Raw genomic sequence first — 22718 nt, forward strand, 5'->3', positions numbered from 1 at the left:
CGGCCCCTAGAGCAGCCACAGAAGAATCCTCGAGAGTGAAAGGAGGCACTCGCCTTAGGAGCAACTGGTACAAGGTGTCGGAAACCAACAGCACGACCAGCCTTAGCCCTGACGCCCTGAGCTGTGAAAGCCAGGCCACGAGCAATCTGGGATACGAGGGACCGTTGCGAGGACTCAAGCTCCCTCTGCTCCATTGCCGCCAGAGTCTGACCATCAAAAAGGTGGGAGCCAACGAGGGAAGACATCAATTGCCATCTCATCAGGTCACTGTAGGTATTAGGGAGGTTTCTCACCACAGTCTGCCTGCATAACATCATCATCCTCAAACGGAGCTTTTCACAGGGCTGCATAATATTTAAATTTGCTCTGGTAAGAGGTCCCAGGCAGTCCAAGCTCTTCTGGGGGGCAGCACTGGAAAGGCCAGCAAGGGCCCCCAGAACCTGAACTGTCCAGGAAGTGATATCAATCAAACTACTCAAGATACCCTCTAATTGAATAGCCATATGCAAGGGAAGACTCACAGACAGATCTTTACTCTCCACCAAATGAAGCACTTCATCATTGAGAGGAGGAGCCCCGACAGGAATCTCCTTCTGGAGTGTACCACCTCTCCGTCCTTGAAGCCCACCTCCTGAGCAATGCAAACCTGGCTGAAGCTGGATTAATGATCCCCAGGGAACATCCCATTTGTTCCCTGTGAGCCTCCAGAGCCAGGGGAGAACGAGGCAACACCAAGGGACTGGGGCCGGGCCGTGAAGTTCCCTAGATGCACTAGACCCCAGTCTGAAGAGTGAAACCAATAGAAGAGGAAGAGGGCATGGGAGAACCAAGGACTCTCTCACTGAGGTAATAAGCTCATGAAAGGAGGCCGCACCCTCATCATTCGAAGTGCCAGCCTCCCCAGAGAGAACATCATCAAAAACCTCATCAGTAAATGAAGGTCAGGCCATGGCAGCAGCCTGACTAACTACTGCGCCACCAGGGTCCGTGCCCACATCAACTGGCTGGGGCGGGACCTGCGAGGACATTGACCCATGCAGCAAATCAACATGAGGTAGGCAAAATTACCATCACCTGGCAACCCATCAGGGAGTGGTGCCGCATGAAGTCCCATTTCTCTGCCACCAACAAGGCCCAAGGAGGAGCCTGAATTACTATTGAAATACCACAGTATTTCATTAGTAATTCACTATCACTCAGTGCCACTGAGTCGGTTATCCTCATGGCATGAGCGTATATGAATACTAAGATATGGTATCCATTATAGCAGGCAATAGAAGAGTGGAAACATAGATATCGTGGTGAAAGCGACACACAAGCTAAAAGGGTCACAAGAAGAAGAAGAAGCGGCCGAGTTGCCGCGAGTCTCCGCCTCGTCTGTGGCTGATCTCATCTCTGCTTTATTTTTTGGCATTCCATGTAAGATTTCACTTTATGCATTACAAAACAATCCTTTCTTGGGGGCAAGGTTTGTAAAAAGCTAATAGAAATGTTTTGTGAACATAAATGCATATATATATAAGACAGTAACACCACCTTGAGAGGTGGTGTTCCCAGCAACCTCATAGCAACCTCGTTACCGTTCCTCCAAGCATTCATGGATGCCATTTCGCGGCAGGAGGTTGCTCTGACGTTGTTAAGAATCTTGGATCCAGCTCCTGCTCTTCTGGTGCCTCATTTGTAGTCTGCCAGCACTGAGTACAGACGGAATTTCTTCGATCTCCCTATAATTCACCAAGATGGCCCCAGAATGTCCTTCATCTTCTGCATGTGGGGTTATTTTTGATAAGTGGATTTTTGACAAAGTGATAAAGCTCAGAGGAAGATGGTGACTGACTGTGGTGTGAGTGGTGAAGGCAGTGACGCAGTGAGTGTTTTGTTTACGTTTTCTTTTTGTTTTTTTCTCTTATTATTTTTGCTTTCTGGTTATTTTTGATAAGTGGATTTTTGACAAAGTGATAAAGCTCAGAGGAAGATGGTGACTGATTGTTGTGTGAGTGGTGAAGGCAGTGACGCAGTGAGTGTTTTGTTTACGTTTTCTTTTTGTTTTTTCTCTTATTATTTTTGCTTTCTCATTATTTCTTGCTTTTCCCTTTATTTTAGATAGACTTCTAGTATTTAGAATGGTAAATAGTAAAAACGTGTTAATTTAGCCAAATAAATAGAGTATTTTGTACAAATTTTTTGGGACCACATCCACATGGAGACTTGGTCTTTCAGAGCTGCAAGGTGACTTTTATTAGCACTTACACATCCAAAGTCCAAATAGTCCTGCAGAGTTCCATGTCAGATTTTTAGTGTTAGAAGTAATTATCAGCACAAGAAAATAATGGCAGGGTTTTCTGTTCAACACTAACTGTATGCTTATGTAATTACAGAGCCACATTCATGTCATGTTCACAGCACATCTTTTAATGCTTTCAATGTGGTACTATATACTAATCATAGCAGATCAGAGCACCATAAGGTAGTGGTCTCACCATTTTGTTTATTCATACTTTCACTATACTGGTATTAGGCACATAATAGCACCATATTATAGAGGGCAATATGACAGTCTACTAGAGTCTATTCACTTAAGCTGGGTTCCTGATTCACACAGGTGTAGGTGTTGTATTCTTGGTAAGAAAGGAAACACTTTGAGCCTTTCAGGAATTTTTAAAGTAGACAGCAGTAGTAATAACAGCGTCTCCTAAGGAATACCTGTGCGTATATATACAAGTGCACGGTCAAAGTGCAGGCCATGAACTGACTAACTTGGGCTTACAGGGGTATATTTATTACCTAGTAATAGACTCGAGCAAACCTACCAAAACTCCGAGCTTCGTAAAAATTAAACATTGGTTCAAGCAAAATGAAACAAACATTGAAGCATCAATTAATCAATTTAATGATTACTGAGAATATCATAACGCCTCCCCGATGAGCCTGAGGTCTACGGTCGAGGCTATAGGTCCAATATCTTACAGGATTCCGGTTGCCTCTTCGATCATCGTGGGTTGAGGTCTATATTCCTCCGGTACTGGAAACTTTGTTCTGTGCAGCTTTGATGAGTTCCACTTTTCCTTTGCACCCAAGGCTGCTTCCAACTCCATCGGATGCTCTGTAAGTATAGAAAACTCTTCGCACCAGTCTCCAGGTCCTGAGTCCAGCTCGGAAGTATGGTGTGGTTGTAGCTGTTCCAAGTGACATCTCCACACAGGGTCCTTAGGGAGGACCTTCATGCTGAAGCTACAATTTCCCAACTGCTTCACGATGGCTGCTTTCACCCAACATGGGTCCTTGTCCCTCCTGAGTCCACAGTACAAGGCGTAGCAAGCATCTCCCACCTTGGAGGAGGGGGCGACTCTCGCTACAGTTTCATTCCGTGAAGATTGAACCACTTCCTTAACTTGTTTTTCTTGCGCAACGTGGGTTGGGGATGGCAGTAGTGTGTCGATCTGTGTCCTCATCTACCTTCCGATTAGCATTTCACTTGGTGAGAAACCACTTGATGTTGGTGTTCGCCAATACTGCATGAGAAATTCCTGCAAGGCCGCTTTGGTAGTAGCGCAGATTTTCTCAGTGCCTGCTTGAAAGTCTGAATGAGGCATTCCACAGCTCCCGACAAGTGAACAATATTTCTTTCTTTACACCAGTGCTGTAACTCCTCTCTAAGGAAACTCTAGGCATTGTCTGTTACCAACGTGTGTGGGTAACCGAAGTGTGCAGAGTCTTGCTCCAGTAAGTCGATCGTTGCCTTAGTAGAGATAGACTGTGGAGGGTGGATGCAGGGATATTTCGAATAGGCATCCGTGAGCACCAGCCAGTTTGATCCCATAAAATTGATAGTGTGATCAAGATGAATTCAACTCCATGGCTTCTCAGGTAGCATCCATGGATGTATCGCTGGCTTGGCAGTGGCAACACATCTCCTTGATGTTGCCATTAATGCCCATAAACAGAAGTCCAAGCAAGCTGCTTCATTCGTTGCATCTCGAAGTGTCCAAGGTGGAGAGGCTGCAGCACATACTTACACAGGCTGGCAGGTATCACCACTGGATCGATACAGTAGGTATCCGTTACTTGTTGACAGTGAATCCTTCCAACCTCGATAATCTGCCACCTTGTTGTTTGCATCTTCTGTCTTCTTGGTTGGCCAGCCTTCTCGACAATGACACATAACTGTTGAAACTGCAGGATCCTTGGCGGACTCCTTTTGCAGTGTTGTCGTATTTACTGACTTGACGTGGTCGTTTATTATGTTGATAACACAGACTGTATTGACATCAGGCCCACTTTTCTCCCCGTCAAAGCAGTAGTCTGTATAAGCTGGTAATCTACTGAGCATGTCTATATTTTGGTGGTCCATCGTTTTCCTGTACAGGCAACCCCCGTTTAACGAAAGGATTATGTTCCTAAAAAACCCTTCGTTAAGCGAAACTTCATTAAGCGAACCATTTATAACAACTTTAACCCCTGACTTGAACTTCCATTGAGAATAAACAAAGCGAGAGTGCATGGTAGTACAGTAATATTCCTCTTAACGAATGTTCGTCTAACGAATTTCCGGTTTAACGTACTATATAAAGTTAGACCAAAAAGTCCGCATAACGTACAACCACATCCGTTTTAGCGAATTTTCTGGGTTTGAATTTGCCAGGTGAGGGACCGAACGCGGCAGCTTTGCTGTAATTGTCTGGCTCCCCGCCTCTCTCTAGCGCTCCTGGAGCTGGATCGATCCAAGATTCTTTAACGTGAAATGGCTTCCATGAATGCTTGGACAGTGACAAGGTTGCTATCAGGTTGCTCTGAGGTTGCTGGGAACACCACCTCTGGAGATGGTGTTACTGTGTTGTATATGCATTTATATGTTCACAAAACAACATTTCTATTAGCTTTTTACAAACCTTGTCCCCAAGAAAGGATTATTTGTAATGCATAAAGTGAAATCTTACATGGAATACCAAAAATAAAGCAGAGATGAGATTACCCACAGACGAAGCAGAGACTCAAGGTGACTCGGCCGCTTCTTCTTCTTGTGACCGCGTGTTGTCTTTCACCACGATATGAAATTTATGTTTCCACTCCTCTATTGCCTGCTATAATGGATATCATATCTTAGTATTCATATACGCTCATATCATGAGGATAACCTCGACTCCGTGGCACTGAGTGATAGTGAATTACTAATGAAATATCGCGGTATTTCATTAGTAATTCACTATCACTCAGTGCCACGGAGTCGAGGTTATCCTCATGATATGAGCGTATATGAATACTAAGATATGATATCCATTATAGCAGGCAATAGAGGAGTGGAAACATAAATTTCATATCGTGGTGAAAGACAACACGCGGTCACAAGAAGAAGAAGCGGCCGAGTCACCTTGAGTCTCTGCTTCGTCAGTGGGTAATCTCATCTCTGCTTTATTTTTTGGTATTCCATGTAAGATTTCACTTTATGCATTACAAAACAATCCTTTCTTGGGGGTAAGGTTTATAAAAAGCCAATAGAAAAAAAAAATTATTTTTTTTTTACTCATGTGGTATGGTATGTTGGGGATCAGCCCAGAACGCATCCCCTATTTCCATTATTTCCTATGGGAAATTTATGTCCGCTTAACGAATTTCCGCCCAACGAACAGCTTTGACATCCCGTATCCTGTTCGTTAAGAGGAGTATTCCTGTACAGTGAAAGGTTTAATGAAAGTAAAAATTATGAAGTTAAACATTTAGGCAGTTTAATTTAAGTCATTATAATGTACACTAATGTATATATGTACGTAACTTTATAATGTTGATGATCTTAAATTTATGAAGGGAGGGAGAGTGAAACGGGAAAGACACTAACCGGCAACCTGTGGAATGTAAACAAAGGGCGCATCATTGTACCGCATACAAAACTTATGTACCACATTTCCACAAGGCTTTCCATTTTATCCATTGTAGAGTCACAAGTTCATGTGGTTCTTTTAGCTTGCAAGGAAGATACAGTCTCACCAGCCTTTGTAATAGAGTCTGCTGACTTGAAAATAGTAGAGACAGTAGATGGAGTCAAGATGGTGGCAAGCAATATGCTATTGGTTTTTTCGCCTCTCGTATCTGTGAATAATATCCAACTTCACTTTGAGAGTAAGAGACTTCCTGGTGTTTTTAGCAACACTAGGCGACATTGCAGGGTGTTTTGGTGGTAAGTTGAGCGAGGGAAGACAAGCTGCTGCTGACGCTATTATTGTTTTGAACAGGGGGAGTGAGTGGTGTGCGTGTTGTCCACGAGAGGCACTGGTGTATTCAAAAACCTGTTAGCTTGCGTGATACGGTGGGGCTTTCAAACTTGGAAAAATTACCTGGATAAAACTTCGTTAAAGCGAGTTTGGTGTTTGTTAAACGAGTAGATGGTAGTAAAATGAAACCTTTGTTGTAGCGAAATTTCGTTGTGTGAACCTTCGTTAAGCGGGGGTTGCCTGTATTCAATGGAGTAGTTGTGCTGGCCTAGCTGTAGTGCCCAATGAGCCAGGCGGTTGGCAGCCAGTGCAGGTGTTGCCTTGGTTGGCCCAAACAAAGTGAGCAATGGCTTATGATCCGTTACCAGCACGAAACGTCATCTGTAAAGGTATTGGTGGAATTTCTTTAAAGCAAAGATGATAGACAAAGCCTCCTTTTAAATTTGGCTGTAATTCCATTGAGATTTTGTCAGCATCTTGGAAACATTGGCGATGGGGCGTTCACTTCCTTCAGATTAGTGGTGGAACAGCACAGCCCCGATTCTGATGTTTGAAGTATCGCAGGAAATTCCAATTGGCGTAGATGAATAGAAGTGGGCCAGAACACTTTCCATTGACAGCAATTCCTTCAGCTTCTCGAAAGCATTCTGTTCCTCTGCATCCCCTATCCTTACAGACTCCTTCCTGGTCAAACGATGCAACGGCTCTGCCACTGTTGCTAAATTTGGTAGAAATTTTCCGTAAAATTCCACAGAACCAAGGAACGACTTGAAACTCTTAATGTCTTATGGAGCTGGCATCTTGATGATGTCATTTACCTTGGCCCCTCTTGCAATTCCACCTGCTGACAGTACATGACAGTATCCTTTTCATCAAGGCATTGAAGAAGAGCCCATAGATTTTTCAGATGCTCCGCGGCATTGGAGCCGCTGACCAGGATATCATCCAGGTAGACAGCTACACCTGGGAGGTCACTTGTAATCTGCTCCATTATTTCTTGAAAATACTCTGGCAATGAGGTGATTCCGTAAGGAAGACGCATCTGTAACAACACTCCTTGATGCATGCTCAACACAAGTTTTCGTCGACTTTCTGGACCCAGTTTTATTTGATTGTAGGCATCTGCCAGGTCTATCTTGGTGAATTAATATCAACCCCCCAGCTTGCACATCAAATCTTCAGGGAGCAGTATTGGGTGATGGTGGGATTCCAGCTGGGAGTTGACCATCACAGAGTAGTCACCACATACACATATCTTCGGCTTCACCTGACCCAGGAGCATGGCCTTCCGTATTGGTACTACTGATGTCCCATAAGCATTGAACTGTGCAGGTTCCCAAACTCTTCTCGCAATTCGTGCATCATAAGCCTTGGCCAAATCATCTTGAGTGGCATAGGGCACTGATCTTGGCTTGTATAAAATTGGCTTCACATCCAGCTTAAACTGAACCTCCAGCTCGAAGTCCTTAAGGCACACCAACTCAGGCTTGAATATGTCTGGGAACTCGTCACACAACTCCTGACAAGCTTTTTGTAGCAACTTGTCCGGCTGTAGCTTTTTTATATTTTTATGCTGCAGGGTGTTTACGATTCCATCTAGCGAAATTTTCTTTGCAGCAATGGCATCTCCCCAACAAGTTGAGACTAGGGACTCAAGACACAATGAAAGGAATGTTGCTCTCCTGACCTGAATCAGGTGACTTTGCTTGAGCTAAGAATTTGCCCAAGACTGGCATTGCATGCTGGCTCGCAGACTCTTACCAAGCAGTCACATCTTGCAGCGCCAGCCTACCCAGCTGCTCCCATACATCCGTGAAGATGAAATTCCCGCCATTGCCAGTGTCCAGCTCCACTTGACACTCTAATCCTTGAATGGTGATGGGAACTTCAAGCTTTGGGAGCTTTGCTTCTTCGAAGGTAACTTGCTTAACCAGTGCGTACTTTGAGATGTGCTTCACTTCACCTGCTTTCACTCGCCACCGTTTATGCTGACAAACAACTTGTAGATGACCAGTTTGTTTACAGAATAGACACACTTCATTCTTAAACTTGCATGCAGGAGCTTTGTGCCCTGCCTTGCCACACCTGTAACATTTTACTGCTTCCTTGCAAGTGTCAGCTGGCTTGGAATGTATTTTCTGTTGTAATGGATGCTTCTTATGTTCTTGTTGACTTGCTTAGTGGAAGGATGACCATGCACTCCCTTGGCCACCTTGGTAGCATCCTCCACTTCACTTGCAAGCTGGATAGTTCAAGTAAAAGTAAGCTCATCATCCTTAATCTTGAAAAGGGCCTTCAAGACAGCATCATTGTTAACAGAACAGATGAAATGTGTGTGTAATGCCTCGTCTTGTGAGTCCTGGATCAAGGAAAAGTCACAAGTTGCAGCATTCTGGTGAATATGGGTTGCCAGTTCCTGAATTGTTTCACCTGGTTTCCTCTGCATATCACTCCAGAACTTGAACTATTTATGCACTACAAAACGCTTCGGGTTGAACTGGTCCTTCATGAACGCAACTATCTCTCTCATGGTTAGCTTGTTTATATCCTTTGGAGGCGTCTGTTGCGCAGCCAAGTTAGCCAACAATTTGTACACTTTGGTGGGACTGATTGGTCAAGAACACCTGTGGCTGTTTTTTCTCAGGTACAGAGTGCGCATCCATGAGCATGCAAAACCTAGCCCAGTAGTCCATCCACAACTCAGCAGTAGAATCAAAGGGCGCAAAACTGGGAGTACCAACCATAAAGAGTAACGATGCTTGGCTACCACTGCTGATGGCTTGAATCATATGACTCGCATCTGCTGCTGTTGTTGCTGCTGTTGCTGTAGTTGCTGCTGTTGTTGCTTCAAGCAAAATGAAACAAACATTGAAACAGTAGGTGAGGTAGTAGAAAATTGCAAACATTTCCAAATTTCAGTTATTAACAGGATACCTATATTTTTTGCTACATGCATAACACTCACAGCTGTGAACTGCAAAGCTTCAGTATTATATCTGTGTTCACACTGTTGTTAGTGGTTTGCACTTAAATCCCTCCTTTGTCTCCCTCCATTTTGTTCGGTCTGACTGTGCAGAACCATTCTTTCATAATGATTTCAACAGAGGCTGCTGTTGAATGCTTATAGTCCAGATATTTGTGCACACTTTCTGTAAAAAAAAATGAAAAAAAAAAAAATTAGTAGTTAATTCCTATTTGCCCCCTCATTAAATATAATCACAGTTTTTGAAACCTTCAATGTTTGGTTGCCTGACTTACACTTTACTTTTGAACTACCATCTATACAAGGATTACATAGTAATGACAGTATATAAATATTACTGATATGTCACATGAAAGAAACAGCACTCAGATATTTTCCTTGAGTGGGAGAGGATTGCTAGAACAAGCAAGGAGGAAGTGTATGGACAGAGAGGTAGAGGCTCTTCTGCCGTAGCCATCCCCTTTGAGGAAACTCCTGGAGAGAGTGAGGCATGATAGAGAATAGAATAGATTAATAGATTCAATCAAAATTTAACTACTATACTTACTGATAAATGGTATCCTTCAACTTCAAGATGTCAAAGCTCCAATTCTCTCTTTTGCCACAGCAGTTGTATTATTGCACAGCCAAGGAGTTTGCCACAGCATACCTAAGAATGTACACACTTCACTGTGTCTTGCAGGCAAGCACCCCTATCACACAAAAATGTGCAATCTGATATGGAAAAGAAAAATCTTGTACCTAATCTGACACACACAATCATTCACAAATCATCACTCCAATGCTTACAATAAGCTAATTTGAAGAAATGTGTACACTTAGATTACATCCCATTCAATTAAAAACACAAGAAAACTGCTTGTTCAGTTCCGTATTCAGCCCTCAAGGATGTAACTGTAAAGATTTACCCAAAATCCTTCCTTCCCATGCAAGGATAATTAAGATTAAGGTAACCAAATTTACCTACAACTTTGTTCTCTTTACTGGGATCAAGCAGTTTGGATTCAAGTGAAGGAATGTCATTTCTGTCATTCAAGGGGAAATGTATTCCATCCAGCATCCCCTCATCCTGCTCTTCAGTTGATGACTTTCTTAGCAGTGTGGTAATTGTCACATTGAGGGAAAGAATAATGCAGAGCTCCTGCAATGCTTGGCAATGCAATGTCCTGTTTGGTTCTGCAAATTTCTCTTCTTCAGTAAACACAGTTTTGAAGCTCTCATTCATTATTTCAGTGATTTCCTTTGCTGTTTGGTATGTCTTTCCTTCTTTAATATTTTTTTCTGTTTCCTTATTCTTCATCTTACCACTTATAAATTTGTAGAAAAGCTTGGATTCATCTTCTCTTTTTTGCACCACATCTTTCTCAAATTTTCTTTCTTCCTCTCTCCATACTCTAATGTATTCATTTCTCATATCCTTATACTGTTGTCTGTTATTTTCATCTCTGCTTTTTTAGTTTTTTCCAAGCTTTATCTTTTGCCTTTTTAGCTTCTATACATATGGCATTGTAGCAAGTGTGTATATTTTTCTTAACTAAAAATAGATATGTATTTCTTTACTCCTTCATTATATTTTTGTATGAATATTCAATATTTTCCATGTATTGTCCTTTGGTATGGTACTTTTTTTTTTTTTTTTTTTTTCCTTTTCAATATCAGCAAAATAATTCCTTAATTTTTCAAAATCTGCTCTTGCATAATTTATTTATTTATTTTTTTTCTTTTTTGTAGTCTTCTCTACATCTTATCCCATCCTCTTCCTGCATTTCCAACATTAATGTTACATGATCACTTCTTCCCATTGGATTAAGGTATTGTATGCTGAGAGGGGGCTGTGGCTTCTTTGTGAATACTAGATCAAGCAATGATGGTTCTTCCTCTCCCCTGTACCATGTTAATTTTTCCACCCACTGATCCATCGCATTTACCATAGTCAACTGTAACCTCCTCACTCCATTGTCCAGCGTTACCCATTACAGAAAGTCCTCGTTATACGGTACATACGTGTTCCTGAAAACCTTACCGCAAATTGAAATTACTATATACCAAACCCATTATAACATGTAATAATAGAGAAAGCATTCCAGCACATCAAAACTCATCCCTACAGAAATGAAAATACATGAAAATAGTCATAAAATAAGATATGTAAAGTACTGCGCAAAAGAAATAAACAAAATGTTTTTATTTATCTTTCAATCGCCATGTATTCTATCATTTGATGTCCCTCCCAAGGCTAAGGGACAGTAGGGATTTCAACCCTTACTCATCTTCTGCTGAGTGGGCAGACTACTTCTCTTTCGCTTTGCCTTTTCAACTCCAGCAGTGTCTGCAGAACGTTTTGGGGCCATTATGGGTGTATCACTGTGCGTCGTGATAATATCCACAAAAAACACATGTAAGGATTTCACTTGTGTTCAGTGAGAAATGCAGGAAGAGACTGATTGTTGTTGTGACGTCATCCACGTCACACTTCCCACGCCACCCCAGCTCAGTGCTCACTGACAGCTGACTTTTGGCAGGACGTTCGGGCACTTTGGCCTGATGCCTGAAGTTTCCTGTTGTTTACATATTGCTTGTGAACACTGGACTAGCTGGAGTGTTCATCAAACTCTCCACAGTGCTGTAACCAACTAAACATGCTGCTCAGTGTTTGGATGCAATAACATGAAAAGAAAAACAGGAGGTTTAGGCATGACATGAGCGAATACTGTATCTGTGAATTTTTCTTACCGTATTTTGAATCTATGGTAGTTATTTCCAAATACCGTAACTGAATTTACCGGATAAAGAAGTACCGTATAACGAGGACTTATTGTACTTCCATTTCTCTCCAGTTTACTCTTTTACAGTTAAAATCTACTAATAGTATTCTTCCATCTCTTATTATATACCTCTGTTTTGATTGTTGCTCCCATTACTTCCACTATACCATTACCATATTGCACATCTTCCACACATATATTATCATGAACCGTTATTATACTAGAACTCATCCGTAGCTACCCACAAGGTGTGGCTCCTCTTGGGTGCGACGTTGCCACTGCTATACCAGTACCTTCTTCAAAGAAAACGGAGTGATGATCGTTCTCTACTTCACTAAAAGAAGTCAGAAGAGACCCAAATACCTATGCAGCTATATAGTACATTAAATGCAATAAAGATTCTGGTTATATACATGAAAATGAGACAAGTAATTTACATATTTGTCAAATAAGTGCACATACGAGTAGAAACACAGTAATATATTGAGTGGTTCCTTGCTTGAGTTAAAGGTAAGAGTGTTGCCCGATTTGCTTTCTCTTGCAAGAAATATCTATTAAGGCAGAATATGAATTCCTTGGTCTGGCTGAGCAAGACAGTGTATGACGGGGAAGCGTCAGGGGGGTCCTTCCATGGTGGTGACCAGAGGAGAAGTGAAGCGACACGTGCATGGCGACCTGACTCATCCCCCCCCAACCTCCCCGGGAAATTCCACCTGGGTCGTGAGTGGCAACGTCGCCTGACCTGATATGACACATCACCGTCCATGTATATGAACTAGCTTAATTTATTTTCATATATGACAATTATTTATATCATCTACCACTTAATTAAGGTTTCTGAATGTTCTGAGAACGTTTTTTGTTGATAATGCTATGATTACAGGACAGTGAGTAGTTTGTTTTTATTGGAGATTTGGCAGTCTCACGGCAGACATGACCAACGCCCTATGGGTAGGTACGGATGGGTTTTAGTATAGCATTCCTCCTCCCCCTTTTCCCTTCTTGTCTCTTCTCCAGCTATTATGTCCCTCTTCTTTAAAGCTTTAAAATGTGTGTGTGTGCCTGTGTGCATGCTGATGATAATAATGATAGTAATAATTATAATAATAATAATAATAACAGTAATAATAACAATAATAATGAGAGAGAGAGAGAGAAAGTTGTGGATAGGTAGTGCAGGGTTGGTGCTAATCCCTCCTTGAGTTTCCTCCTCCCTTGAGTCCCTTTCCCTTCACATTTTGGGTTGACAGCTGCTACTCAATCACAGGTTACTTTTCAAACAGCTGCGGAAGTGACCAATGAATGTGTACTGCAGCCTATTTAGAGAAATGATTACCCTAAACTTTTTGTGATGTACGAGTGAATGATATTCTCTAGAGAAGTAGGGATCTGATGCATTATCACCCGATCATGCTCCAGGAAGTCACTATTGAATAAACAATCATGTATAAAAATTTCATGTCAATCAGATGAATACAAAATAGCAAAACAAGGACGAAATCATGAAAAATCTTCAGGAGCGAGTATCTCAAAAAGTTATTTTTTACACTTCAAAAATTTTCCCAAATTTGGTATAAACTCTGAGGGCATCAAGGAAAGATAGCTTTGTGGGTAAAGGTGAGTACAGAGGCTTCACTTAGGCGTTGTTTGAATCGTTGGAGTTCATGTTGATCTTTTATGTAGATAAAAATGTCGTCCATATAATCAACAACAACCTACCTTTCCTCAATGTCCTCACCACTGCTACCAATGCAGGATTTACTACTACAGTCTACATTAAACCCAGCAACCAAAGATTCTGCCTCAACAGTAAAAGTGAATGCCCACAATGCTACCGCAACTCCATCATCAACGCTTACATCAGACGTGCTCTCACACACTGCTCATCGTGGAACAACACTCACTGAGAATTTGAATGTATCACACAAGTGCTTATTAACAACGGTTACGGAAACACAGAAGTCAACAATGCCATCAAGAATGCTATAAATAAATGGTACAAGAAAGAAGACCCAGAGAAGAAGATACTACTCTACTATAAAAACATCATGTCCACAGAATACAAGACAAATTAACTCATCACCAAAGACATTACAGTAAGCCCCCGCACTTGGCAAAATTAACTTTTGGTGGTAGGGTGGTCACGGACCACCGAGTGCATGCTTAGCGATTTGAATTCAAACTTGGTGGCCGCACAGCGAACCACGCGGCTCCCCTGTGACATCAGATCTTTCTCTAAACGTATCAATGCAGTGTGAGAGTCCCCTTCAGCCATTTTGTTTGTGCTATCCTCTGTTCTACTAGTGTGGGAACGAATTCTGGTACCAGTGGGGATAAGGACAATTGTGGTGCTGGCAAGGACGAAAGTAGGCAAGAAAAACGGGTGGAAAAACGGGAGTACAGACGAGGAAAGCATCACAAATGCTTGTTTATTGGTCTTTTTTGTACATGTGTTCTAATATGTGAAGGCAAAAGATTTTATTTCAGCTCAAAAGATGGTATTTTAGGGATCAAAAGAGGGACTTGGGCAATGACCAAAGACTGACTGAGGTATTTTTTAGGCATTTCCTATGGTATAAAGAACTCGTGTTTGGCAAAATTGATATTTGGTGGTAGTTTCGCCAGATTATTTATTTTGCCAAGAGTGGGGGCTTACTGTGTACAACACCACTTTAAGTCTACAAACGAAGAGCACACCATTTCACTCATTATATACTACAACACCAAGAAAACATCACAGTTGCTGATAAAGAACAAAACAACTATGAAGAAACCTCCCCCTACAAGAAGACAATGTCATCTACAAACACACCTGTAAAATGGAGGACTGTGGATCTCAAACTTATATTGGGATAACACGGACAACCTTGTTGAGGAAACTCACCTGCTTCCTACAGAATGGAACGATCAAAAGCTACTACACCACACCACATAAAAGCACTGCTACAAGGAAACACCTAGAAGAAAATATTACCATCATTGACCATGAGAGAGACTCACTCCACCTACTATTCCTGGAATCATTATACATAACACAAGAAAAACCAGTTATGAACCTACAAACACAAAATCTACAGATATTGCCCACACACACACACACACACACACAAAAAAAAAAAAAAAAAAGAAAGAAAGAAACGATGCAACTTGTCACCGCAGCAAGCCTGCCACCCACAACACAGAACCAGCCAATTACATCGCTGCCTCCACTTCACCAGACCATGCAGTGAGCCAACCAGTCAGGTTGCGCCAAATCATGGCCACCTTCTACCTGATCCACTCACAGGATATATAAGCTGCACTAGCCATACATGACATACTCTGCCTGAAGATGTTTCCAGAAGAGGAACAAAATGTTGCTACTAACTTTACTTTTGGACAGTTCATCGGGAGTCTAACTGTTCAAGAGAAACAATTAATTAGACAAATAGAAAAGACACAGCAAAACTTAATAATGATGAAGTTGTTCATGCCTTTAACATTGTCTGTAAGACAGAAAATATATGAATATATATATATATATATATATATATATATATATATATATATATATATATATATATATATATATATATATATATATACACACAACAACACACACACACACACACACATATATATATATATATATATATATATATATATATATATATATATATATATATATATATATATATATATATACACACACACACACACACACACACACACACACACACACACACATATATATATATATATATATATATATATATATATATATATATATATATATATATATATATATATATATGCACATACAGTGAACTTGTCACTGATTTGCAAAATTGTAACACAAAATTGTAAACTGCCTCTAACATGGAGAAACAGTTTACTTCCAAGTCATATTCTAACGTGGGGATGGGGTGGTGTTGCCATGGTACTATGCACAGTGACGTGAGTTTAGTGAGAGGGTAGGTTGCATCTGCAATTCTGCCACCACCACATAGTGATCCAGTTTAAGGGAGAAGAATGGCAGGCTGTAGCTGCAACTGTAACCACCGCTGCGTTAACCAGAAGTGGTAGTAGTAGATACACTATATGTTGTTCACCAGAATTGTAGTTGTATTTTGTTTCACTTTGATCATTCTTCTTCTTCATTTGCACATTGTTTTATCTCAACTACCTTCAATTCTTCTAAATTTATCAATTTTGTTTTATCTCAACTACCTTCAATTCTTCTAAGTTTATCAATTTTTCCCTTTTACCCACAACTAGAGTTGTACTATCTCTTCAAGCCATACATGATTCATCACATTCTTTCCTTAACCATTCTCCAGTGTTGTCTTACTATTGTACAGTCTACATGGTTTCCAGTCTCATAAACTCATTTTCTTTACAGAAAATTTTGAGAGAGTCACCAATTCCAGAAGAATGCTTGTTGTTGCTTCTAATCACTTGATGAGATACGAGTAAGTGTTATATTTAGATAAATGTAGAATGATTGAACTGTATCTATTTGATGAACAAAAATAATTTAAATAGTAATTCAGTTCTTATAAAAGATTTTCTTCATATATATTTATACATATAATTCATGTATTTCCCAGAAATGCAAAGAGATTAATTGAGAGAGGTCTTGAAGAGGAGTGCTCTGTCCCTGGATTCAAGGTAAGGTGAGAGAAGGAAATAATCAGCAGAAAGGAAGTTTGATATAACTGCTCTGTTCTTGAGATTCACATACAGCTTTGTTTACATTCTTTGGTTGCACACCATATTGGATTGTGTTACATCCACTTTCTTTCATTTGTGTTGTCTTTTTGGGAACTTTTTGCCCTTCATTATGCCAGCCAAGGCAATTACCCTACCTTGCCTCAGGATAGAAAGCTTGTGCTTAGTAATGGTCAGGTTAAGCATTTCTACCAGAGATAGGAAGCATAGGACAAGGGTGTGTTTGCTGTGGGCAGGGATAGGGAGGGTTGCAGGTAAGATGGACATGTACTTGGAGGATAATGGGACTGAAATGAACCCTGTTGTTTCTCTCAGCACAGGAAGAAATTACCTTGGTAAGGTCAAGAGTAAGGAGATGTTCAGGAAGTTTAGAGAGGCTTTGGATAAGATCCCTTTGTAGGATCCCTAAGAAGCAGTCATCAGATCTGGATAGGTACTGTAAAATGAATAGGTAAATGAGTGAATATATTAAATTTGTGTCTCTATTTAAGCCTCTTGTAATAATAAATGTATTGTGAATTTGTTTGTTTAATGAAAGTGTTTTCACACAGGTGGTGGCCTTTGTAATGGATGACCTTCCTCGGTCATTGTACTCTGTTTTGTATGAAATTGTTGTGAATCGGGAACATATACCAAGGATGAAAAGGTGAGACCCAGTCAGTGTCAACTTCCATGGGAAGGGAAAGAAGAGGAAAGTTAACAAATGATATAGTACACATGAACACAATCACATCCATTGCCTTACATGTAGGCTCTCAGGCTATAGAGGAGAGTATCAAATATCTTTATACCTAATCATGTGATCAATTACACAAGTATACATATGTATTTAATACTGCAATTAATTTATGCAGTAAAGTTTAGCAGCACTGGTAGTTTACTCTTGATATATTAAAGTAAATCTATCCTATACCCCTCAGATGAGGATCATATTTGTGTGCTTGAAATGCTCTCCATTTATTTCAGTCATGTACAACCATCCTTCCTTGCTCAACAGATATCCCTCTTACTGCTGATGCTTCTTTCACTTCACACTATATCCATCCTGCTTTTATATCTACTTTTTATCGCTGCATCTTTGTTATCAGATCCAGTTATCTTCCTCATCAATCCTTTAATATCTCACGGTTGTGTGTTCCTTCCATTATTCCCAAATGACCAGATCATTATAACACTACCTATCATCCTGGATTAATCGACTCTTCTAACATCAATACTCTCTTGCATGCTCTCATTTTTTATTTAATTCAGATCTTCATTACATTCATTCTCTTCTTTTATGCTTCCATGTTTCATATTTCATTCTCAAACAATGTAGTCATTATCTATACATATTAGATAACCAAGACAGCAGCATAACCTTGGAACCCTCTAACTCACCCTTGTATTTTGCATTACATTGACAGCAATTACATCAAGGAAATTTGTAACAAGCTGCCACCCCCAGGGGCCATACAGAACATTATCACCTTTACAGAGACAGATCTTTATTGTTTTCTTCTGCAACAGTGGGAGAAAGCTAAGAAAAGTAAGTTTGATTCTTGTTTTCTAGATTTAAATGTAATACTGCAATAATACTTTGCTGTACTGAGAGATTTTGAAGATTTTTTCATATACATATCAAACTTTGCATGCCAACTTTCCTTGGCAACTCACTCCTCTCATATTGATAAGCTAATGAGTGAGGTTCTGTTTTCTTGATTTAATACTGATCTGTATCATGACAGGAGAGCATCAGCGAGCCCGCCTACAGGACATTTTCTCTTCACAGAACTCAGATCCCCATGCTGGTATTGCAAGTACTTCAAGTGCGTCTTGGTGTAAGGATAATTTTTCAATAATCCACCTATCATTTAATTGTCAATCAGAATTGCCAATGGCCACATGAACACTTATTTTCAGTTATTATATATCTGGATGTGGGAACTGTTACTTTCTAAATTATAAAAAGAAAAAAAAAACACTTCTGAAACATTGGTCAACTTATGAATCAGATACAAAGTGTGAAAGAGAAGTGTGTACTGGTTTTCCATTGAGCCATAAACACACCGCGTAGTGTAGTGGTTAGCACGCTCGACTCACAATCGAGAGGGTCCAGGTTCGAATCCCAGAAAGCAGCGAGGCAAATGGGCAAGCCTCTTAATGTGTGGCCTCTGTTCACCTAGCAGTAAATAGGTACGGGATGTAACTCGAAGGGTTGTGGCCTTGCTTTCCCGGTGTGTGTGTTGTGTGTGTTGTGGTCTCAGTCCTACCTAAAGATCGGTCTACGAGCTCTGAGCTCGCTCCGTAATGGGGAAGACTGGCTGGGTGACTAGCAAGCGACCAAGGTGAAGGTTCATTATTTACTTCATCATCTCAGTGAGAGAAGAATCTAACTTGCTATGTGATGATGGTGGCTGTGGTCTGCTGATTGTATGTGAACTCTGGGTTTGGCAGGATGTGGCACTTGGATTGTTGTTATGCAAAGCTACTTAGTATTTATTTTAAAAATCTCTTTAGAGTCCCTAGGATTTACTTATCTAAGTAGCAGGCTGACATCACCACTAAAGGGGCGTGGGAGGTGATAGGTTGATGGGCATTATCTCACCCTATCCTTAAGATACCTTCCAGAGAGAGATAACTTTTCCTTGAGACTAGTCCAGAGTTTTGAAAAGACTACTATTGTTGCAATCTTGGGGAACTGAAGGTTGCATAATTGTAGTACTCTGGCAACCTGCACCAAGTTACGGAATGCTTATCTCTATAATACTATATACCAGCAGCAATGACTTTCAGTTTCAAATACAGTGGTACCTCGAGATATGAGTTTAATTCGTTCTGTGAAGGAGCTCATATCTTAAAAAACTCGTATAAAAAATTTTCCCATTGAAATGCGTAGAAATGCCATTAATCTGTTCCAGCCTCCCTAAAAAGAGTACAGGCAACCCCCGCTTAATGAATGGGTTACATTCCTTAAACACCATTCATTGCGTCAATTTTCGTTAAGCGAACCAATTATAACAAATTTGACACCTGACGAACTTCCATTGAGAGTAAACAAAGTGAGAGTGCATCATAGTACAGTAAAAAGTTTAATGAAAGTAAAAATTATGAAGTTAAACATTTAAGCAGTTTAATTTAAGATTAAGTCATTATAATGTACACTAATAATGTATGTATATAAGTAATTTTATAATGTTGATCTTAAATTTATGAAGGGAGGGAGAGTGGAGCAGGAAAGATGCTAGCCGGCAACCTATGGAATGTAAACAAAAGGCACATCATTGTACCACATACAAAACTTATGTACCACATTTCCACAAGGCTTTCCATTTTATCCTTTGCAGAGTCACAAGTTCGGGTGGTTCTTTTAGCTTGCAAGGAAGATACAGTCTCACCAGCCTTCTTAATAGTCTGCTGACTTGAAAATAGTAGAGACAGTAGATGGAGTGAAGCCATGGTGGCGAGCAATGCTATTAGTTTTCTTGCCTCTCTTGTGTCTGTGAATAATATCCAGCTTCACTTCATGAGTAAGAGACTTCCTGGTCTTCTTAGCAACGTTAGGCGACATTGCAGGGCTGGTTGTTGGGCATTTTGGTGGCATGCTGAGCGAGGGAAGATGACCTGCTGCTGACACTGTTATTGTTTTAAACTAAAAACGGGGAAGGGTAGGGGAGTGAGAGGTGCATGTTTTGTCCATGAGAGGCGTTGGTATATTCAAAAGCCTGTCGGCTTGCGTAATACGGCGGGGCTTTCAAACTTGGAAAAAATTACCTGAATAAAATTTCATTAAAGAGAGTTTGGTGTTTATTATACTAGCAGATGGTAGTAAAACGTAACGTTCATTGTTGCCTGTATCCCTTTTTTTTTTACAGTGGAGACTCAATACTCGAACTTAATTCGTTCCAAATGGTTGTTCAAGTGTTAAAAAGTTTGACTATACCTATAAATCAGGTAATTCATTCCAGCCATTGCCAAACCCAAGTTTAGAAAAAAAAGTAGCGGTTTAATTTTGCAGTTGCTGCTAGCACTGACGCACAGAAGCAGGGTTAGCCTGTCTTTCATGGGCTTGTGTCCTGGCAGACACTTCTCTACCTTTGTTATACAGGTCCTGTTTTTTTTTTTTTTTTTTTTACAGGCCAGTTTCATTACAATTAAAGATCTGTTGTGGGCTTAAGTGCTCCTTATCCACAAATTTCTCAGCGGCAACTCTGTCAGCACTTGCGGCCTTGCTGTGCCTCACAGTAGAATGAATTCCAGTTCTTTTCTTGAAATTCCCAAACCACCTCTTACTTGCCTTAAAATTATCATTGGAGTCAGATGTGGTATCAGAAATAAGATCATGATGGAGCAGCCTAGCCTTCGCACAAATTATGGCTTCTGACAAAGAATCACCAGCCATCTGCCTTTGGTTTATCCAATCAACAGTTTTTCCATTTCTTCCACTGCCGCAGGTTGCTTAAATTGCCTTTTCACACCAATCGCCACATCCGCTCTTTTAATGAGCTCTTTCTTCTTCAGTATTGTGGCTACTGTAGATTTAGCCATACAGTACTCGACTGCAAGATTGGTTATTCTTTCTCCTTTCTCATATTTATCAATAATCTCCTTTTTCCTTTCGATGGTTGTCACTACATTCTTTCTTGTAGCCTTATTCTCACCACTAACAAACCTTCTCAGTGCCATTGTAAGCTTCTAAATGAAAAAAAAAAAAAAACTCTGGAGAGAAAGTGCAAGACAATGTTATTCTTACAATAGCGAAGGATCAACTGGCTGCAGTGGCCCAGTTGGGCACGTGGGGCGGCAGGAATGGAGACCCTTTGTTTACAGCCACGTGGACGGTCGTTCGACTAATAGTTTTTTTTGGGGGGTATTAAGTCAAACTTTTCCGTTCGACTTGAAAATTTTGACTATTTAGACATTTGAGTATTGAGTCTCCACTGTATTTATAAAGAATAATCATTGCATAGAAATATAATAGAACATAACAAAAGAGAATATAAATAGATAAACTATTCTTATAAAGTATATTTTTATCTTGGAGGGGGTGAATTTCACTGAAATTTGCCCTACCACATCCCCACCCTCACTTCCGTCGATCAGCTGGAGTGTACAAATATAGCCACCCACAGAAGACTGGCTGCTCTAATAATCACAGAATAGCTCGTTGACGACTCTGTATTCATTATTCATGGAATAAGTGAATTTTTAAGTAGGAGAGAGAGAGAGAGGATAGAGGCTTTACCACTGCCACCGCAGGTTTGTTTACATTGTTCCCCTCTCTCAGTGATGTGCGTCAGTGGAGGAGCTGGGTGGAGATAGGAGAAATTTGTTTAGCCTTTTCAGTTATATACACTTGCATGCTTTATCAATGCATAAAAATATATAAAATAACAGCAAAAGTTTATTTATTGTTCTTACCTTGGAGACTGACATTTTCAGCTAATGGTGGTGAATGGCAGAGGAGGAGGAGGAGAAGGAAAAGGAGAAGGAGGAAGGAGGGAGGGAGGGAGGGATGCAGGCACCATTTACATGTAAACATTTAATGTAAATTAAAACTACACTTATTTTCAAGAAATAAGAAGGTAAGTAAGTAGTGTGAAAATGATGAAAGAACAATCACAGTACATGAAATCCGCAGGAAACACGATGATGCTAGCTCTAGTGAGACTAGACCAATGTGCTGAGCCGCCGACCTGTGGCAACATCCCCCAGCATGACTCATATCTCGAAACTTCGCTTGTATCTCAAAACAAAAAATGAACCAAATCATAGTTTGTATCTCAAAAAAACTCGCATCTCAGGTAGTTCGTATCTCAAGGTACAACTGTAGTAGGATAATGAATGCTGTTTATATTTATGATTAATAGTGATAAGTATTACTAAAGTGTGTGACATGCATGGTTTCAGGTGAGTAGGTGACCAAAGAATAATGATGCATCCTTCAACTTCTGTAATCAAGAATTATAAATCAGATAGATTACATTTCAAGTGTTTCTGTTGACTTGTTCAGTTTATGCACAAATATTATTTGATCTCTCATTTGAGGTATAAAGGATCATACACAGGATAGAA

The 22718-nt window shown here is 40.4% G+C and overlaps 1 protein-coding gene across 1 annotated transcript in view; it reads left to right on the plus strand.

Moving 5' to 3' along the window:
* LOC123519786 overlaps window positions 1-22718 on the plus strand; it is a 112120-nt gene that overhangs the window by 83630 nt on the left and 5772 nt on the right. Inside the window, exons 17-21 of the mRNA XM_045281292.1 lie at window positions 16336-16405; window positions 16544-16604; window positions 17216-17310; window positions 18071-18192; window positions 18392-18484. Coding sequence (XP_045137227.1) covers window positions 16336-16405; window positions 16544-16604; window positions 17216-17310; window positions 18071-18192; window positions 18392-18484 — 441 coding nt within the window. The remainder of the gene's footprint in view (window positions 1-16335; window positions 16406-16543; window positions 16605-17215; window positions 17311-18070; window positions 18193-18391; window positions 18485-22718) is intronic.

Source organism: Portunus trituberculatus, chromosome 46 (assembly GCF_017591435.1).
Source record: "Portunus trituberculatus isolate SZX2019 chromosome 46, ASM1759143v1, whole genome shotgun sequence".
NCBI lineage: Eukaryota > Metazoa > Arthropoda > Malacostraca > Decapoda > Portunidae > Portunus > Portunus trituberculatus.